Source organism: Anomalospiza imberbis, chromosome 4, assembly GCF_031753505.1.
Source record: "Anomalospiza imberbis isolate Cuckoo-Finch-1a 21T00152 chromosome 4, ASM3175350v1, whole genome shotgun sequence".
NCBI classification, from domain to species: domain Eukaryota; kingdom Metazoa; phylum Chordata; class Aves; order Passeriformes; family Viduidae; genus Anomalospiza; species Anomalospiza imberbis.
This window is the reverse complement of record NC_089684.1, coordinates 41,829,434-41,850,628: the sequence shown is the minus strand read 5'-3', so window position 1 is coordinate 41,850,628 and position 21,195 is coordinate 41,829,434. Positions and strand designations below refer to the sequence as shown.

Sequence of the window (21,195 nt, the reverse complement as noted above, 5' to 3'; positions counted from 1 at the left end):
GATCTCTCAAAGGTCTTCTACTTGTATCAGAGGACTCCCTTTCAGAATAAATAGTGCTTCTTGCTGCTGTCAGTTCTGATATTACACTAAGAGTCTTGCAGTGTTGTTTTTTGAATTGTGACAGGCCTGATTACAAGAAGGAAATAAAATGGAATCATAATGATGTTCCTTATTTTGTATTGAGACAAGCACTCAGAAGGCAAGAAAAAGTAGAGGCATGTTCTGCTGGGCATTGCACAAACACAAAATAGGCAGAGAGTGACTGTCCTGAGGAGATTACAGACTCAGTGAGAATTACAAAGAGTACGGAGTAAATGACATCCAGTGCTGTGATTCTCTTTCTGGGTTTACAGATAAATGTCTGCATATCCAACCTAGATTATTTTATTTGATGAAGAGATATTTACAATCACTAACACAAAGGAAGGAATTTTGATAATCAAACATACCCTAAACTTCAAGCCTCAGACAAACATCTACTAGTAAAAATGTTGTTTCTCATACAGAACAATTACTGTATCTTCTGGCTTACATTCAGTGATGAATACCTGGGAGCTGTGGTTAAAACAACTTATTTAACACCATAATCTGCCTTGCATGCCTTCCATGTTTAGCAGACTAGAAGGGGCCCAACATGAAAAAGTTAATAGCCCATTCCAGGCATCCCTGTCCTAAAGAGATAAAATCAGGCCAAAAGGAACACTCCTAGTCTTAGCAATGCACATATATCTGTAAAAAGAAACTTTCTATCCCTTTTTTGTTACCCCTAGTATAAAAACAGCACTGCTAATCCAATAAAGGCCATTTTTTTTGAAGTGCAACTAGAGAAAGGTCAGATATTTTTTGTACACAGAATTTCATCAATCTCCTGTGTAAAGGAAAGTGGCTAATAATGCAGCTGCAGCCAGCTTCCAATCCTGTTAAACTTCTTGAAGCTCACAGTCACCCCAAGGAAATTTTTGTTTTTCTAGTTTCATAAATCTCTGTGTTCTTTATGAACAAAAACCAAACAACAATGTGAGCAGCTGGGCCTGAGCATGTGACTTTATGGTCAGCAGGAACTTTGCCAATGACCTTCGGAATCCCAGGAGGAATAAAACCAATGCATACATGAATTCCCATGCTTTTCACTCTTCATATCTGGTTCTGCTTGTATCTCCTTAAATGCTCTACAAATCAGAAACATTGATTTCCCTCAATGCCTAGGTCAGCATCTATTATGATTTAATTAAAAGCTTGCTCTCTGAGGAGGTTTCTCTCTGTGATGATATCCTTCCTCTCTGTTATTTCTCTTCTCACTTCTTAAACTGAATGAAGTAGTAAGCTTTAGACTTTTAAAAATAAAATTTTCTTTTAAGTTTATCATTGTTAAATCAGATTTAATTTTCTACACATGTTGATTTATCTCAGATGATCCAAATTATTACCGAGGCATGAATTTTCTTCCTTTGACTTACCTGCTTCTGATACCTACACACAGCTTAGTCACATTTAAGAGTAATTGAAAATATTCCAGTCTCATTCTGTGGCACTGAGTAGTTTGTGAAACATGAAAACTTTCCAATTTGCACTATTTTATCTCTCAAGTCAATTGCTCTCTTTATTTTAAAATTTGACCATTTTACTGATATCAAATCATCATATCAAAGTATCACATTCAAAAGAGCAATGAGGCTGTGAATAAGCTGCACTGCTTTGCTTTTCATGTGCCCACAGCTGAATTCTTTAGAAGGTCCCATTTTCACAGTCAGGCTTAGCCTCTGCCCTCATTCATGTCATCAAACACAGCTGAGTCAAATTCAACATAAAATCTTTATTTTATCCCTTTTGAAAAAGCAATGTGTGAGAAAATTAGAGGACTGTTTAAGTTATAACCTAAGATTTCTCATCAAGACAAGCTGCATCAGGAAGTTTTATAGTCAAAGCAAAAATCAAACTACCAAAATAGATCATACTCCTTTTTTATGGAATGTTGTCACCTAAAGCATACAGCTACCATGATTTTCAACAGAGTCACTTTCTTTCATTTTAAAAGAAAAAAAAAATTAAACTGGAATATAACGGAAAATCCACAACATCTCTCTACCCCATTTCCAAATTTTTTAATTAAAGTTTGTAGAACAAATCCTAAAAGGAAGGTTTTGTAAAAAACAGAATTGTTTTCTCTGGAAGTCCTATGAAATGATGTTGACCCAGATAGCAATTTCTAGGGTTTGTTGGTTTTTATACTACAAGTGTTACTTTTTCTCTGTCACTAAATAAAATCAGTTGATGAAAGTGTATGTTTGAAAGACTATGTTTTCTTAATACTTTTCTGTAATCCAGAAAAAAAAAACAACAAAAAGGTTCTAAAAGAAATTATTTCTTTTGTCATGCCATCGTCTGGGGTTTTGTTAGTAGTTTGTAAAGAATATAGTTTTAGTATTCTATAAAGCATATTAATTGTGTGTGTCTGTGTGTAACTACATACATGTTATAATGTGCATAAACCCACCCACATTATAACATACAGTAGTGTCTGTATACGTAATGCACATTAATCATTAATTAAGCCTGTTCCTTTCAGAAATAAAAGTTACAGATAAAATTCTAAAATATGCAGAGACATGCATAGCTACATAAAAACTAAAATACTTATTGCATTATGACTCCTTTTACTTCAAATGTTCCCAAACATGAAGTCCTTGGGACACAGAAAGCCCTCAGGGCACACCTAGAACATGTCAAAAAGGGAATTATAAAAATTAAATATCTGCTCCAAGTATAGCAAGCAGTCCACTACTATTTTGAGAATGCTAAAGTCACTGGACAGTGTGAAAGAGCTATTCTTATTAACCTTAACCCACTTAATCTAACAAAAAAGATTACCATAAATGTAGCTCTCTGACTCTTGCAGAACCTAAGTTTAACCATAGCCCTATCCACCCAGACTTGGAAAATTGTATCATTAGCACCACCAGGTTTAGGCAGAGCATCTTGATCATTCCTGTCTCTCCTGTCTCCAGCCAGTGTTTAAACACCAGTAGCTACTGGTGTCAATACTAACCCAATACTAACAACATCCTTAACCATATGAAAGCCCCATCAGGAGCCATATCCATGCCTAACCAGACAGCCTACGTCAGGTCAGCTCAGAATTTAGCCCAGAAGTTGCTTGTGGATATAAATTTACCTTTTGTTTTCTTGGGGTCGTACTCCTAGAAGAGTGGTGCAAAACAGGCAAAAAATTTTCACGTGAGATGTTCCTAATTATGAAAGTCAGAAAGCTCATATTGGAGGTATTGAAGGATATATTTTGCTCAGTTCAACATGTCAAATCCCTTTTATCCCTTGCCCTTTCTGCTGTGGAAAGAGGCAAAGAATTTTAAAAAGAAAAATGGTGCTTTGAATAAAGTTGAAGGACTGCTAAGTACGTTCTTGGGAATTTTGCAATTAAAATTTATCACAGCAAAAAGAGATTGTGATAAAAAATTAGGTCATTGGTCAATCAAGTGAAGAGGAAATACTGTAAATCAACTTACATTTTTCTAAGGAGAGAAGCTAAAGAACCCAGCTACAGCAGGAGACATATGTTCAAAAGTTAGTTTGGCCTGTCCTCTGAGCACTTGGGATCTCAAGCAGATGGGACAACACAAAGTATCTATTTACAGCACAACTGCTGTTGCTTCCTTTTTTTTTTTTTTTTTTTTTTTTTTTTTATTTCACTGCCTGAAATATGATTCTGACCAGAAGCTACTGCCATTCTTTGTAACAAAAAGAACAGATAGGTCATGGACACCATTCATCCATTATCACATTTAAAACATGACTGCAGACAAAGAAGAGCATGTGAATGAATGCATGTTGATATCGCTTAACTTCTTCCAACATTTTTTTCCAATAAACTGAACAAGAACAAACTGAAGCTTCATAGACCAATAGTCTCAGAGAATTTTCCAAGCCGACATGTGAAACTTTAGATCTAGTCCAAATTTCCAAACAAAATTTATTTTGTCAAAAATACATTTAATGCTGCTATTTTTTGCCAAAAATATTTTTGGGGGAAAATGGTCTTCTGGTTTGTTTTTTAAAACTTATTTACAATATCTCAATGTATGAAACCACATTATGCAACTGAACTTCAAATGCTTTACAGGGAAACTGAAAGTACACATATATGATAACCATCCATCACTGGAATTTATTAAAATGAAATCAACATTAGTATTTAGTATTTTGTCATTTTAATTAAGTCAAAGCATGTTTTGGTTGCTCAAATCATGAATGATATGTAGTGGATCTGTTCTGATCTATTTCAATGAGCCTTCCACTGGATCTCATACACTGTGGAATTATGAGATGTTTTAATTGCTCAAACATAGAAAACCCTGAAAGGGTTTCATTTTCTTCATTTGAAGGTTTCATTTTCTGCCATAGACAACTCAAAGCATAGCCTAATTTTAGTTGTTCTGTGATTGAATTGAAATTGTTATTTTGTACTTCATACACTCCATAGTTAATAAGTACAATCCTTGGCACAATTACACATTAATGGACTCATTCTCATTGGTATTTATAAGATATGAATAGAACTTTTTTGCACTGCATTTATATTCTATGGAGACTGCTTACAAGTTTTTAAATAAAAATAAGAACATTTCTTTTCCTAGTATTCTTCAAATTCCACTGTGTCTCTAACTAATTATTTTCACTGATGACATTTAAAAAAAAACTCTCCCAACACAAAAATCCCCACATCAACATGGGATCAGGAGGGCCCTGAATCAGCTTCCAATCTCCCAAAACTGGTAGTCTCTCTTGTGATAATGGTATTTACCTGCCTGCAGCTGCATATCAAGACATCAGTAGTCCAAAAAAAGTGAGTTGTAAACTACATTAATTGTTCATTTCCTCTTTTTTTTTTTTTTTTTATTGAAACACATAGTGAGACACAGCCTTCCATCCCTAAGAAAATGGCAAGGAACATACATACATTACTAGAAAAGGCTATTCATCTTGTGTTCTTTTACGAGAGAATAATTGTTCCTCTGAGTTATTGCCAAATGCTGCTGTAAACATTGTCTATGTGATCTCTGAAGTGTTCACAGACTTGCATCCACAGGCATCTTTGATTCAGCTCCTGATCAAATTCTTTCACTGGGTCCCTGCTAAAATACAAGATTTGCACTCACGTCAGAGAGGTGAGTGAATGGCAACCCCAGCTTTTTTTAGCCAGGTATCAGATCTCAGAGGAGAAGCAGTAACTCCCACCTGAGGGGCAGTGAAATTATATTCAGAGGAAGCAGTTTGCACAGGCTACATGGGATCACTCAAAGGAAAGGCAATTCTTTGCAGCCTGATGCCAGCTTTAGAAACCCTGTACCAGAGAGAATCAAGAATGTGTCCAGCACACTAGTCTTTCACTTTCTTACCCCCAGAGTAGGAAATCTGTTTTCAGGCAGATGGATTATTATATATCAACCAAATCTCTTTCTCTTCCAACACTCATTGAAGTGCCTGTGCTCCCCAGGTATCGAGAAAGCAGAACACAGGTTCTAGAGGACTCTCCATTTGTCTCCCAGGAACTGCAGTTCTTCATGCTCTGTCTTTAGGATCACAAGGTGTTTTGGGTTAAAGTTCTCAAACTCCCTGAGTCCTTTGACTCTTCCTTGCCCAGATGTTGAGAGGAATATCACATTACAGAGAAATCTGATGTTGAAGAGCAGACTGTTGTAGGTCATACACTGACTGTGCAAATCCCACTTCTAACAAAGGCTTTGCTGATTCTGTACTGGCTTTCAAGTAGAAGAGTGACAGCATTCCAGAAATAATGTAATTTCACTGTTCTGAATGAATGACAAAAACCATCACGGAAACCAGATGCCTTAGATCAAGATCATCTGAATTATTTGTAGGCCATTTTTATCCTTTGCAACTTTCCAAGGTAAAGAAAGTAGGATTGAGACCTACATAGCCTCAGTCACACTATCCTGCTTACACTGATCTTTTGTGCCTCTGAGAATCTGGAGCTCCATCTCTTTTGACTGCCTTTAAAAATAAAATATTGATTTTATCTCACGAGGAAGATAATGGATATGATTATTTATGTCCTCTAGGGATCTAGCACAACATTTTTGCCTAAAAAGTTCACTCAGTTCTGAAATGTTTGAAAACACCGTCAATCTAAATCAGCTCTAATTTTCCTGGTTCTTTCACTGTTTAATATGTTTTCCCATGAAGCTATTATCTTGGGGCATGGATTTTTTTTTCCTTCTTTTTTCAACTGAGTTCCTGCCAATAGAAAAATATCTCTTCCATGTGGTGAGAACCTCAGGAGAATATAGGCAGTCATAAAGACAAGGGTCACAAGCTTATGCAACAATTTCATTAGTAAGAAAATATTTCTCCTGGAGTTGTCTTCTAAAATTAGTACATATCAAATATGATTGCTGAGGGAAATAGGGAACATTTCTTGAATAACACCAGTTTCTTCTCATTTCTGTTTTACCATTAAATGTAATGCCCTCTCACACTATTGGCTTTGAACTGTTTTTCTGTAGTATACGGTAGAAAAGTAATTTTATTATGAAAGTTTAAGCTGCTTTGTGGAAAAAAAACCAAACTATTTTCATTAAATTGAAGGGGCTCTTTAAAAAGGAAGGTTAAAAGGACATTGTGTTATGCTCCAGAATAATCTTAATAATCTTAATTCTTACCATTTTAGTGCAGATCTTGAGAATCTTACACTTTCCTCTCCATTCCCTCTTCTCAAAATTACTCTTTCCTGTGAGCTTCAGAGTCCTGCTGTGCTTTATCTTCTACACTATACATTTTTCCCACAAAATTCTGTCCCAGCATTAACTTCAAATGGATAAGCTTATTTTCAGAGCAAAATTAATAAAATCAGGATGACAAGTAATGGATCTCAGCAAGACATACTGTACCAAAACTGCCCTTCAGAAACCTTATCTAATTTTCCAAATTACATTTTCCTTTACTTTCCATAAAAGTAAAAACCTTGATGCATTCAGGACATGAAAACTCCAGGATGTTCACTCTCAGAAGCCCACAAGAAGAATGGCCTAACTCCTGCTTAAGTAGTTCTTTAAAGGAGTTCATATTTAATCTAAACCAGTCAGATCATTTCCTAAGTGAACTACAATATTCTATCCAGGAGGATGACTTGGGAACATCTCTGCAATTCTCCTTGCAAGAAAATATCTTCATTTATTCCTTGCAATTTCAGAAGGTAAGGAGCAGGTTTTCTGAAAGATACCTGCTATCTGTTCCTCTTGGGTCCTCAGCTGGTGAGGTTTTTTCAAAATATCTCCATTTCAAGAGTTGTATTGCCGGCAGTGGGAAGATGGATAAGTCTGAAGCTGCACCTGAGATCCCTTCATTGTACTTGAAGAAAATTCTCTCAAACATAGAAAAGAGATGTAGCAACTGCTTAATTTGCCAGCTAAAGGTAGAATAAAGTGAAAGGCAAATTCCCAAATCCGAGTCTTAATTACAGTGATATGAGCTATAATTCAGGTCTCCTGAAGACCTAACTGGAATCACTGCAAGATTGCTTTCCTACCTAGATGGCAGAGAGATCTAAGAATAGAAAAGTTAACAATACTTCATATATCAGATATAAAATGGATATTGACACTGTGACTTTTTGTACTACAAAAAACCTCCAAACCTCAGTAAGAATAATCTGCTTATTAATTTATATGACAGCTGGTTATGTTAGGCTTCCAGAAAAGACCAAAGCTTTGCATGGGCTATTTTTCACTGTCTTTATTTACAACCTAAGCAGACATTATTGGAGCTGCAACAGCAATCTGACAACATCCTGACTGTCCCATGCTGTCAGCCATTTCTAGGAAAACCTTTACTTCCAATAAATGGCTAAAAGCCTACTACCATTTTCCTATAATTTGTGGCAAGTCTCTTCTCTTTTGGATGGTATCAACTTTTGACCTCCTACCTCCCCCATTAAAATTTTAACTGAAGCAGTCGTTGTCACTTTCTGACATGAAGGTGTCCATGGAGCCAGTAAGGCATTCCATGGTGACCTACATAGAAAACCAGTGGAGCCAGCATAATGGCACAGCCGAATGCCCTAAGATGTCAGTTCTTGTAAAGGAATTCCTGGAGTTACCACTTCACATGGAGTTAATGTTTTGCAGGAGAAAAGGTGCACACACTGTGCAGCACTGGGACCAGTTTCTGTGGTGAATTATTATTATTATTCACCTTTGCTTGCCTTCACTTAAAATCTTTGCTTGATGGCCTGCTGGCACCTACACAGCAAAAGAATTAGGGCAAGACCTAATTCAGCCATCCCTTTTCAGAATCAGGAGTTCTTGAGATTGTTGAGAAGAGCAGACCTCTGTTGACAGCTACAGCAAACTAAATAGAATCTTTAGTGGACCTTTCTTTTTTCTGACAGGCACACAGAAATGCTAGTGCAGGCTACTCTTTTCCAATGAAGGCATTTGTGTGACACTTCTTTTCCAGTTGTCAGCTACTCATGTGTCAGAGGCAGTACCATACATGCAAGGGCTGCACATTGGTGTAGGATTTGGGCTGCCCTCTTTGTTTAATGCTTTTCAGGAATGGGTATTTATTTTTGGAATATTCACCAGACTTGGGGAAAATCCAAAACTATCAGTGCCTTCAACCTGTGCACTGAAATACTGCTTTCCTCTCTAATCTAGTTTCTACATGAAAATGTCTGATGAAAGTGAAAACACTCAAATCTGGAAAACACATGCTAAACCCTGAAATACATATCACAAATTGAAAGGACAATGTTGGGGTTTTTTGGGTTTTTTTGGGGGGGGGGTTTTGTTTTTGGTTTTTGTTTTTTTTGTTGTTGTTGTTGTTTTTTTTTTTTTAATCCTTTTACTGATTGCCAAACTCCATCATTTAGACAATTTTTGTCTTACTCTGAAGGCCATCAGAAGAAATTTTTGAGCACTGGTCAGTTATAACTACTCCTGAAAATCTGTGGTGAAATCATGCTGGGAAAGGAGGCTACCCATAAAATAAAAATACTTTATCTACCCCTTTAGGTAAATAAAGATGGCTTTTTATGCCATGGAATTCTTTCTAAAATCAGTGGGTGTTAGAGAACACCAAGATTTTGTTGCATGGATTTAATGGATTTAATATCAAAAGAGGTTCCCAAGGCTCCACTTGAGAAAGGAAAACACTTTTTTTCTGAATGTTGCTCCACTTTGAGTCCCTATTAATTAGTAAGTAGAAATGCAGCACTTTTCACAAATGTTTCATTAAAAATTGTTACCATGATTTTTGTAATAATGCTTTTTCTCTATTACATCAGTAGCTTTTGCAGCCCATGTGCTGTACTGATTTTCTAATGAGAATATTTATGCTATGTTTGGTATGACATTTCACTGCACAGAGTTTGAAGATAATGTGTAAATAAATTGTCAATTATTTGTTTTGTCTGGGAACCAAGGTTGAACAGCTTGATGGTCATACTAGGATTCACAGATAATCTGATTTAATATGCTGAGTGATAATTTTCAACATATTACCTAACATTTTCTCATCCATGTTCTTTGATAAAAAGAAAATAGTATTTTCTAGACAGTGAAAATTAGATTTTCCGTATCAGTTTAGCATGTTTTGTGAAACTAGAAAGATTCAAAAGTTATCAGTCTAGTAAGCAATAATAAATTAATTTAATTTAGAAAGATTACTGATAGCATTCAAAGAGCAGTTAACACAATAAAAAAAATTTAAATAAGGATTTGAATAGCCAAAAATGCCATTAGAGTTGGCTGCAGAAAAAAAGATTAATGAGTAAAATAAGTATGTTTAAAATATAATAGAGCCACAGGGTAAATTTGAAAACTGGATTGAAAAGACTAGTGAAACACAGTGAATAAGACAAAGATTTTATATGAACCTGCTTCTTTTTACTTTGGTTTTGCACATAAACCCCACAGCTCTTCAGTGGATTAGTTTTCATTGGATGATCAAAAGCAGCACCTTGTATGACTTTCACAGTGATTTTGTCCTCTCAGCTGTAGACATGGTACTAAGTGATGTTTTTAGCTCTCATAAGGGAATTTGCCTTGATAGATCCAAGCCTTCTTAGTGTAGCACATTTTCCTTTCAAGCGTGACAACCTTTGAGACATGACAGAACATTTTCCATTAAACAAAACAAAACAAAAAAAGCCAAACAAAACCCAAACATCATTCTTCTTTGGGAAGATAGATTTTTATGTTTACTGTACTTCAGGACCACAGGATGGACATTATACCAAGAACTGGCTTTGTTACCTTCATGAGAAAGTTCCATTGTGTAACTAATGGTGCAGTGCCAGGATAAACAGCATAGGAGAGATTTTTCTTTATTAAGTAAATAAAGCTTGAGGACAACGTCAGGTCATCAGGGCTGACCCCTTCAGTAAATTAAATAAAGCTTAAGGACAATGTCAGGCCATCAGGGCTGACCCCTTCACATGCCAGTGAATTACCCATTGCAGAAATGATCAGTGACCAAAGTCTTCCAGCTAAAGCAAGAATGGCAGTTCTTTAAAAGAAGGCCTGCCAGTGCTGTTGATAGATCAGGAAAGATGAGACCTGAAAGCCATGAAAGACTAGGAGTTTAATTGAGACATGCCAAGATAATCTCAGAAAAGCTACTGCATAAAAGCCAGGAAGAAATGAGTAGCAGCCTGGATATTCCAAGGATTTTTAGATATGTATCTTTTGTACGTATTCCTCAGTGTCTGCTCCAGTATCTTTCACAGAGCAAATTCTAACTGCTGAACATAACTTCTGCCATGGCATTAATCCTGTTGCCTCAAGCCCATGGGAGATTAATGCCTTTAACACTAATTTTTCCTGCCATTTCGCAGTTTCTGAGATTATTGGAGGAAAAAAACAGACATGATCATATGAACCTTGCTTTCTTAGGAAAGTGGATTAAAACATTTTTAAAGGTGCCTGACACTCTGACCTGCAGAAAAAATCATATCCCAGGCACCCAATATCACTGTGAACATATTAGTAAGGCATGAAAAGCAGTGGAGAGGTGCCTCTGTCCCACCTCCCACCTTGCTTGGGATTCGCTATGTGATCTACAACCCTGAGCAATATTGGGTGTTTCAGAGAAATAAAAATATAAATAAAAATGCCAGAAACCAAGTTAGCATGAGAGGAAGGATTGTCTCAGGTACCTGACTGAAGTCCTGATACATGACAATTAATTGCAGTCATTATTTCAATGTGGAGACATCACTCTGCAGCAAGACATTGACAGGCTCCTGCTGAGATCAAACCCCCACCATTCTCCCTTGTCCAATTATAAAATATCTCATATCTTCATAATTAAAGACACCTACATATAATAAAACTCTCTACAGCCTTATTGACTGATCTTTTGAAAAATAATTCAAATGGAATTCTATAAATCCACATAGCTTGTTTTCTGCCTAATCTATGTAGCCCATTGTTTAAACCCCCTACTTTCTATTAATTTCCATTTTACACGGAAACCAGAACTGAGCACTGTTTCTAAAAATTCTGTATGTGTTCATTCCAGGATGGCAACCAATCTTTTCCCCAGAGCATTGTGCTGAAAGCAAATGTTGATGTGATTACCCACAATGCATTAAAAAAAATCACAAAAAAGCACAGCCAATACCAGACTAGATATTTCCACACACCCTTTTGCACAGTTTAACGCTGCAGTCTTATATGCTGGTTTAAGTACTCCATGTAAAACATTCTTGTTCAGACAAGCCCTTCTCAGGATCATGATTTCAGAACAATATAAGTGAAAGTGAACAAATAACAAACTGAAGCAAGATTTAAACCTGCACAAAGGATGTCTGCTAGCATCAATCCATTTATTACCACCAGCTTCCCCTCCAAGCCAACATACCTGATTTTCAGTTTTGGAATACCATCATCTTCACATCACCTGTCAGATTCCAAATCCCACTGGAGAGCCTGAACTTTATTCTGCCATGTGTTGTACTGAAATCAATCTGTTGACAGGGCACACACTTTCAAGAAGAAAATGTACTGAAATGAAATTAAATGAATGAAATAGATGTTGAATACTTTTGTATTCAACAAAGTATTTCTACATGAGAAAATTCTGTTTTGTAGTATTTTTTAAACTTTCATTCTTCTGTTTTGAATCTATCCCAGCTACTTGTACACATTCACTGTGTCACTATCTGGGAGTCTGCCCCACTCCAAGAGCTTTCATCTTAAAAGCCCTCTAAGAGCAACAGGAGAGTCATGCCAATGGGACTGTTGGCACAGAACAGGCTGCCTGGCATAAACTTGCACAACATTTCAACTGAATGCGTGAGCTGAGGCCACATTAGCAGGACAGAGGCAAGAAAATCAAGGCACAGTGTGCACAGCAGCACACCAGGTGAGCTGAGCACCTGTGAATGAAGGATAACACTGTACTGCTGCAGATTTCTTATAGCTTTGGTGGCTACACATTGGGAAATGCTCTTTCTTCTCAGCTCAGGTAGAGCAACACTGAATAGTGAAATTGTCTGAGCTGCAAAGCAGTCCTTTTGTTAAAACCACTTTCCACTAATTGCTTGTCTGCCAAAAATGCATTGTTCATTTTGTCCTTTGCCAGGTGTAATTGAGACAAATTAAAGTGTATACCTAAATATTTGTTGCATATATTTTGTCACATCTCAGTTTGACAGCATACTATTAAATAATGTGCTATGGTGTAAAAATAATTCATAACTTTTGTTATAAATGTACAATTTCTGATGTCTTATATTTAAGAGGATGTGAAAGTTGTCTTCTTTCCCCTTCCCCTCAGTAAACAGAGGTCTGAGCCAGGTAAGTCAAATCCCTGCCATGCCTTGTCAGGAGGCTAATGGACTCCAGGGTACAGGGATGGCTCCCTGCTCTCAGCTGACTGCTGTGAGGGCTGTCACCTGGGGAGTGTGCTCAGTGTTCCAGGGCACTGGGGCAGTGATCACTTCGTGCTTGCCTGGGGATTGCTGCACTCCTCAGAGCAGGCTGGGCACGCTTCCTAGAATGTCCTGCCCTCCCCTCTGTCATCGCTCTGGGATTAGCCTGTCCTTTTTATTTCTAGATCTGTTCTTAATCTCTCTGTAGCTTTTCCTGTCCCATGATTTCAAATCCGAATCTTTTTGGTCCACGTTTGATTTTAAAAAATTCTATTTGGCACTTGCCATCTTGTGAAGAATTCTCACCTGCACTGCCTAGAACCTTCTCATGCCTCTTTTATTTTATGCATCACTTTCCACTCCAGAGAGTAATATAATTTGTGCACTGTCTGCTTAAAACTTCACTTTGACATCAAAGACAATGTTTTATTATGCTGTAATTTTATCAACTTCTCTGTGGCACTTAACAGTTAAGAGGTATCTTTTTAAAATCTAAATGTTGGCTGAACCATCAGAACTTATCAAGCCCCCGAGTGCCAACATGAGTCTTTTTTAAGCTGTTATTTCTTGGCTGAGTTATTTCAATATTCTATATATTTTTCTAGTTGCAGTCACTTGATCTTCTTGACACTTAGAGTAAGTATAGCAATCCACCTAGATGGATTTACTGTCCAAGTTGAATCTAGTTTTCTAAGAATTATCAAAACGAATTAAATGTGTCTTCCACTTATACTCAGGGATTGTCCAGCTTTAGTAGCTGGAATAGAAGGCTAGAAAGAGAGGAGACTGCAAGCTGAGTTCCTTGCTGGTGGAGGGATTTCATGCAGTGAGGCCTGAGAATGGGGTAAAATACAGAGTTATATATTTTGCTTTAGAAAATGAGGGTGTACACATGCCCAATAAATAGAACAGCTCTGCTGTTACCAGTGAACAGAATGTCTATGCAATCTGAGTTGAATTTGTTGTAATAATGTAATACAGATTTATTAGTTCATCCAGTGCTGCATTCTCTAACTCGCCCACATTTCTCTCTATCCACTTGGAAAATCCAGGTTCTAACACCAGTGAAAATCCAAGTTCTAATATCCTGTCAGGTAAGATTATATCACATCACACTTTTCAGGTCAATTGATTTTCCCCTTTGTGGTGGCCCTGCATTTATTTCTTATATTTTCTGTATAATAGTAGTGATCTCATGCAGAAACACACCACTGTATTGTTAGTTCCATAACATTTCCCTCTTGATTTGAAGAGTATCCAGGGAAACACTAGAGATGGCAAATACCTTTATCTTCATTCTCACTTTTAATCCTATTCAGATAATGATTCTGTACTGTCTCTGCACTTTCCCCCTCAGTGAAAATAATAACTCCTTAATAATAACATTCCTATATTTTTGTAATATTAATACTGAACTATAATGACAGATATCTGTTTAATTTGCATCACAGAAACACTTTTTGCAGTTAGTACAAATTTTGCCTTTATTTTATGCTATCCACTACTACTTCCTGATTTTTACCTTTTTTATTTCCTGAATCCTTTATACCTTTTTTCAAAGGTGTTATGTTTGCTATAGTATAATATCAAGGTTCAATTCCTGCAATTCATCAGCCTCCATCAGACATTCATAATTTGGGCTTCTGGTTTCATCACAGGAAGCAGTGATGTAGGAGTAAAACCTTTGAGGAGAAGGAGTAAAACCAAAACCATGAGCAGGTACATATAAGGCAGTGCTTTGCCCATATTTATCTAAGCGGCTTTTAACAATTCACCTGTTGTGTTCTTGCTGTGTATCAGCTTTGATGGAGCAGATTCTTTGGTTTCTTTGCAGTTTTGTACAGTGTCTGAGGAGCTTTCACTGCCTCAGGAATGCTCTTTACCCATTATTTGTAAGCTTTCTTCCCCAATTACTTCCTGTGCTATATTTTGCGTAGGACCACACATTTTTATAACAATGCATGTGTTGAGAGCAATGAGTGAGGCTTTTACAAGATAATACTCATAATGTCTGTGTCCTGCTGGAGACTTAACAAGCATCCCCCTCTGTCAGGGAGGCAGTGCAGGTGCTGAACTCAGGCTGGAAGGTGATGAGGCACATCCTACATGAAGTGGAGAGCAGAAGCTGAAGAGAATTTGGAAACTCCTGGCTTCCGGCTGCCCGTTCTGACAATCCACAGGGCTTTCCAGCTGTACTGGATTACTGTAAATGGATTCTTTAAATGACCTTAAAACACTCGTTCACAACATTCTGGAGAGAATGACTGGTATTGCCAAATTGTGTGCAGTTGAAGAAACCACGGGTCAATTACCCTAATTAATCTACTGCCAGACCTACTTTGCCCAAGAAGCTGAGTCAGGGGAGGTTTTGGTTGGATATCAGGAAAAGGATCTTCACCCAGAGGGTGGTTAGGCACTGGAACAGGCTCCCCAGGGAAGTGTCACAGCACCAAAGCCTGGCAGAGTTCAAGAATTGTTTGGACAACACTCTTGGGCTTATGGTGTGACTCTTAGGGTGTCCTGTGTAGGACCAGATGTTGAACTTGATGATCCCTGTGGGGTCCTTCCCACTCAGGCTATCCTGTAATTCTAAAATAAGCAAAAAAAAATCCTGATAGTTCAATGTAACTTTGGAACAGATCAAGTCCTGCAATTATTTTGAAAATACAAGGTTTGCATTTTCCAGCATCAGAAGTACAATTTCTTCCCAGAAAATGTTTGGTAGAGACCTGCAAGCTGAAGAGACTCAAGTTCCTCAATATTTCCAAGACAAGGAAACAGTTACAGTCACACCATGGATTCCTTCACCTCTCTGTCCCTCGTACACTTTGGATTGCAAATGATTCTTTGGAGTGGTCTCTTAATCCTCCTGTCTTTTAAAATACAATTGACTCAATAGGGAAATTGAGAGGAGTTAATTTAAAAGTTCTATGCAAGCATCTGTTTTACAAGATTCTTAAATATGCATTCACCTTTGAAGTTATTTCAAACACAGAAATATCCAGAGCTGGAATTTAAGCAGGATATTTTGATATCCACTACGTCCTTTCTGCTGGCATCATCTGTGCAGTGGAAAAGCAATTATTATTTTATAACTTGCATGGAAAGGCAGTGTTACTCAAGTGAAGGCCAGCTCTGACACCACTTACTAGACATGAGGCCATGGCCAGCCCTGGGACATTTGCACTCTGACACTCTCAAAGTCTCTAATTCCTGCATGTACTCCTCAGATCTCATGAAAGGTCTCAAGCTGCACTCAGGCACTGAGTTTTCAGCTCAGACTGAAAAGCTTATTATTTCAAGAGGATTAATTTGGTATTAAGACCACGATTATTCCTTGGATAGTTTTTCTTTTCAGTATGCTGAGTATATTTGTGAATTAGCCTGATTTTTTATTACTACTGTTTTTAGTTTTTATTAAGTCTTCATCTGAAAACCCCAGAGAATACTGCAATGAAGAAATTACACAATAAATAGTAAATCCATATACTGTTCTGTTCTGTACTGTACTGTATAATAGTAAATCCTTATACATGACACAATTTTGGTTTATGTCAGAAGCATAATACTAATAACAATTCAATTCTCAGCTTCTTTTCTAATAGTTTCAGGGAAACTATTAAAAATGGGGTTAAATTATAAGACAATTACCACACTTTGTGTATTTCAGTTGGTACAAGTTACATCTGACAGCTCACAAATGATGCTAAATGGCCCACAGTCCAATCCTGGTTTACACAGTTTCATGCTTTTTGATGGAGACACTTTCAAATCATCCTAAAAACACCCTTCCCTGCACGGAAAAGTCATCTCCGCACTTTGATGAAAGGAGTCCTGAATTTGGTACTTATGTCACACCAATTCTCTGTGGGTTTTCTCCTTTGTTTTATCTTTTAAAATTTTTTAAGGGAATGGGGAAGGAAAAATCAGTAGTATCAGTTATTTGGGTTAGTTATGCTCTTTCTAGGAATTTTTACATCTAGTCAGTCTCTTCACTGTGGAAATCCACCCTGTAAGTGCTTAAAAAAGAAGTGGAAAGGTCTGCAATACCAAAAAAGTGCCTGTAAAACCACTGCCAATTAGAGTGGTTTGTGGCTAAACAGAAAGTCAGACACAGGCAGGGTGGTGATCTTCGCCATGGATTCATTACCATGGTTATATATGAAAAACAATGCCTTCAATTCCCAACTCAGATATTAGGGAAGTAGTTTTGAGAGGTTAAATCTAATATGTGTCACTTCCAAAACAAATGTTTTGAAAACAAAAACTTACAGAAGAATTGCAATATTTCCTTCTATGACAAAAGGTCAACATATACTGGAAAAGAAGACCACGTCATCCCAGTTTTGGACATTTTGACCAATCAAGTCACTTTGAACCTGGCCTCAAAATCCATTTTGTTTTAGTATCATTTCTGCAGGCACTTTGGTACAAGGGGTCTCTCTTCAGTGAGCTTAATTTTCAATTGGAAGGCAAAGAATGATCTTAATTGTTGAGCAGGATCAGTGGGAAGTTATCACAACACAAATTAAAGCAGCTGATTTATCTTAGGGGAAGAATAATAGAATATTTCTCTGGAGTTCACACAATGGTTTATTTAATGCTGACACATCTGAAACTCAGAACCAAAGAATTTTCAACTGGACACTGCTCAGACCTAGCTACAGATAGAGGGCTTTTTTTTTATGGTCCCATTATGCAGATTCAACAGACACTTGTATGAAACTTGACTGACCATCATATAGCCAGTTGAATGCCCATCTATCTCCAGAGGTTTGGCTATGGCTTATATTAGCAGAATCTCTATGTCCTCAGATTCTGGGAATTCTGAATTTACATATTTTACTCGTGAGAAATTACACCATACTCTAAATAAAAATCCTAGTTCCAGAAAAATAAATGAAAGGGAAAATTCTATATGGCAAATGAAAAGCCAGGATTTGCAGCTGATAATAGACAGAAAATGCTGCCCTGAAGATTGGATGGGACTGTAAGCAACCTGGTCTAGTAAAAAAGGTGTCCTTGCCCATGGCAAAGGGGTTGGAACAAGATGGTCTTTAAGGTCCCCTTCCAACCCAAACCATTCTATGACTCTATGAAGCTGCAGCTGATACAGAACACTAAAGACTGTGGGAAATAAAGTGGAGTAAAAGTTCCCAATGACAGCACTGACATTGCAAATTGTCAAAACATGGCACCTTCACTGCACAAAAGCATTAGTTGCCAAAATGAAAAACTTTCTCTGCTGACAGGCGATTTCCTAAAGCACACATTAGCATCTCATAAAAGCAGAGTTCTTTTCCAATCACCTTTCTTATCTTCTTCCCTCCTACTAGAATTCTGCTAAATCACCAAGGGTGTGGGGAGGCAGGAATAAAACAGTCAAGAGAATATACTTGTCATATATACTCTTAACTTTCTTTTTTACCTTTGAACAATAATAACAATTATAAAAGAAATTTTGTAATTGTTCCAATAACAGCAGCACTGCAGAGAAGTATTCAATGGTTCTACTTTGTCAAGTGGAATGTATTGACATTCTAAAAGGCTGTCTGGACACAGGTCTCCACACAAACTTTGACAATGCTGTCCATTCCATACAGACCACTAAGACTCTTGATTGCTAAAGCATCGAGAACCTTCAAAGACAGTGTTTCTTAACTAAAAATATTGAACCATTTAGCTTATTGTGTGGTTTGATTTTTGCTGGTCTGTCTTCACATCCTTACTCCCAAGAAAAGTCATTAAAAGGCATGATAAGTTCACATTTAAGCTATAAAATTAAAAGGTTAGGTCTTGTTTCCTTTACCAATTTTTTTTTGCAGATTTTGTTCAATAAGGTCACTTATACATTTGTCCACCAGAAAAAAAAAATCTGAAACAAGAATTAAACCAGAGGAATCCCTGTATAGATACTCCGATTTCAATGAAAACTGTTCTGATTTTGCCCCTGGTGTTTTTTTATTGATTTGAAACAAAAATGTGTGGCTTATAATGAGGATTCGTTACAGCCTTTACAAAGGCTGTCTGTGTTACTTAAAGCACAGCATGTGTTTTTTAAATTATGTTCAGCAATACAACCTGTGCAGGAATAAATGCTTAGGGGGGCCTGTTTGAAAGTGAATGCGACACCTGAGGAAAAGAATGTATCAGCTATCACAGTTTCAGCAACATCAGGAAACTGTCTGCTTTTATCTGTTAGCATGTTTAAGCTTGCACTCACATTAACAACACAACTGGTGAAGGAAGTTTTGTTCCACCAACAGCTCACTGCTCTGACAAGCTGGTAGGTTCCTATTTTGTCCTGTCTTGGAATCTGATTTTTTTTTCTCTGGCATGCGTAGGTGCTAAAAATGGCTTGATTGCTTTGTGCCATGCTAGGTCTGTGCACTGACCTCCCTCAGTGTAGACCAACAGGGATGGGGAATCAGGTGCCCATAGAAGAAGTTGCATTTGCATTCTACAAGGAAACATTGCCATTTGCTGATCATGAGGGCTTATGCACCGAGGAGTAATAAAAAAAAAGGCACATAAAGAATGCAGTTGGATCACATTTAAAACAGTTTAGTTGGTGCAGAGAAATCCAACTTAAATTGTTTATTCAGAAAAGCTGTCAGGAAATAAAACATTTAGCAGTGTGCACCACTAACAAATACCTTTTAACCAGCTCCAACTGACAGCAGCTAGAGAATACCAGGGGTATTTTTGTTGCCATTGTTTACTCCTTTAAGGGAACCAGTAAGCTCAGAATACATCCTGTCCCAGTCTTTCTCCTGTTAGCCTCCAGAAAACCAGAGTTTGCAACATATTTTTTTAGTTTTGGGCATCTGTGTAGCAACATGGAATATAACCTCCAGTGATACATTTTGCCTCCAAACTTCTTTCCCAGGCCATTCTGCTGTAGCTTGTTTGTGTCCTGAAAGATTTGCTGTCCACAGCATTCCAGGAAGATTCAAGCAGACATTAGGAAAATCTTTCCCAAGATTAAACATTGAAAGTCACAGGGAAAATTTGACTGGACTTTCTGGGACACAGAGGAAGAGGAAGGATTCACTGTTTGTCCTTCTGTCTGAAGTCTCAATGCTGTGCCAGCAAGTTAAATATCACTCAAGAGTGAAAGGAGGGAGATGGGCTCTGTAAGCCCCCAGTTTTCTATAATTCAGCGTGATCTCCCATCAAAATGAGAAGTTATTTAAGGATAATTCACTGGTTAAGAGGAATAAAAATTGGTTCTATCTGCAAAATTCAGATCCGTGATTTACATACTGCAAGAGCTAAAATGGACAAAGATTCAGGAATCTTTCTCAGGATCGTGCCCTAAGAAAACTTTGTTGTTATACAGTATGAACTCCTACAAATACTGGTATCAGTCCAGTGAAAGACCTGAAAGTTACAGGTAGTGGATTTATATTTATGGCCCAGAGCCAAGTAGGTAGAAAAATCAAACCATTCCCAGTGGTCCTGGATATAAACAATGAATGAGCTGTACTAATTAGCTTTCACTTATAAGTGCAAAGCAGGTTAAATAAAAATAAACTTTACTACATTACAGCACTGAAGACACCCCTCTCCCTAATTCAAGTACAGATGAATGGATACAGCAAATTTGATCTATATGTGTTCACTGGGTTAATTAAAAGTCAGGCATGCATCTGCAGAACCAGACAGAATTTTTTATTTCTACAACGGCTGTAGATCCAAGTTGGCAACTTGGGATTAAGAAAAAGATGAAGAAAAAAAGCTTCTGGTATCTGTTGAAGTTGAAAGATTCTTTATACCAGGAAATCTAAAACACTGCTGACATGAGAAATGTTGACTCTCAAGCAAAGCCTTCCACACTCTGTCCTCTGCACTATCTTGTTTTTTTTTTCCTATGGAGACTGCTGTGTCTATAGTATGATAAAAGCCTGAAGGCATGAACTCATTCTGAATTAGTTTATTGTTAGCCTCTTATTTAGAAATGTCAGCAGCACTGAAAGCAAAATGACTAAGTAAATCTCTGTCTAATTCTTAAGATGATCTTATTGGCAGAGGCTTTAAATACATCCTCAGAAGCACTGGATTCTCTCTCACCTTTCCTGGAATATTCTTTGAAGAGATCACAAATTATGCATTCCATAATGTGGTACATTATCCCTTTATATGGTAACCATGTGTCAGGAGAAAATGTTAAGCAGATCTCCTCTGTGTGGGGAAGCTCATAAATGACCTCATTCATCAAGAATTCAAGCACAGCCATATCTTAACCTGCCTCACAGAGGCAGCAGTTTTATTGTACTTTATAT

General features: G+C 37.3%; 1 protein-coding gene across 1 annotated transcript in view; it reads right to left on the bottom strand.

Annotated features, from left to right (window-relative positions):
* Positions 1–7,113: 7,113 nt before the first annotated feature.
* The window catches only part of INPP4B (inositol polyphosphate-4-phosphatase type II B), a 321,293-nt gene continuing 307,211 nt past the window's right edge, over positions 7,114–21,195 (bottom strand). The window contains exon 21 of the mRNA XM_068188035.1: positions 7,114–7,441. Coding sequence (XP_068044136.1) covers positions 7,222–7,441 — 220 coding nt within the window. The 3' untranslated portion in view covers positions 7,114–7,221. The remainder of the gene's footprint in view (positions 7,442–21,195) is intronic.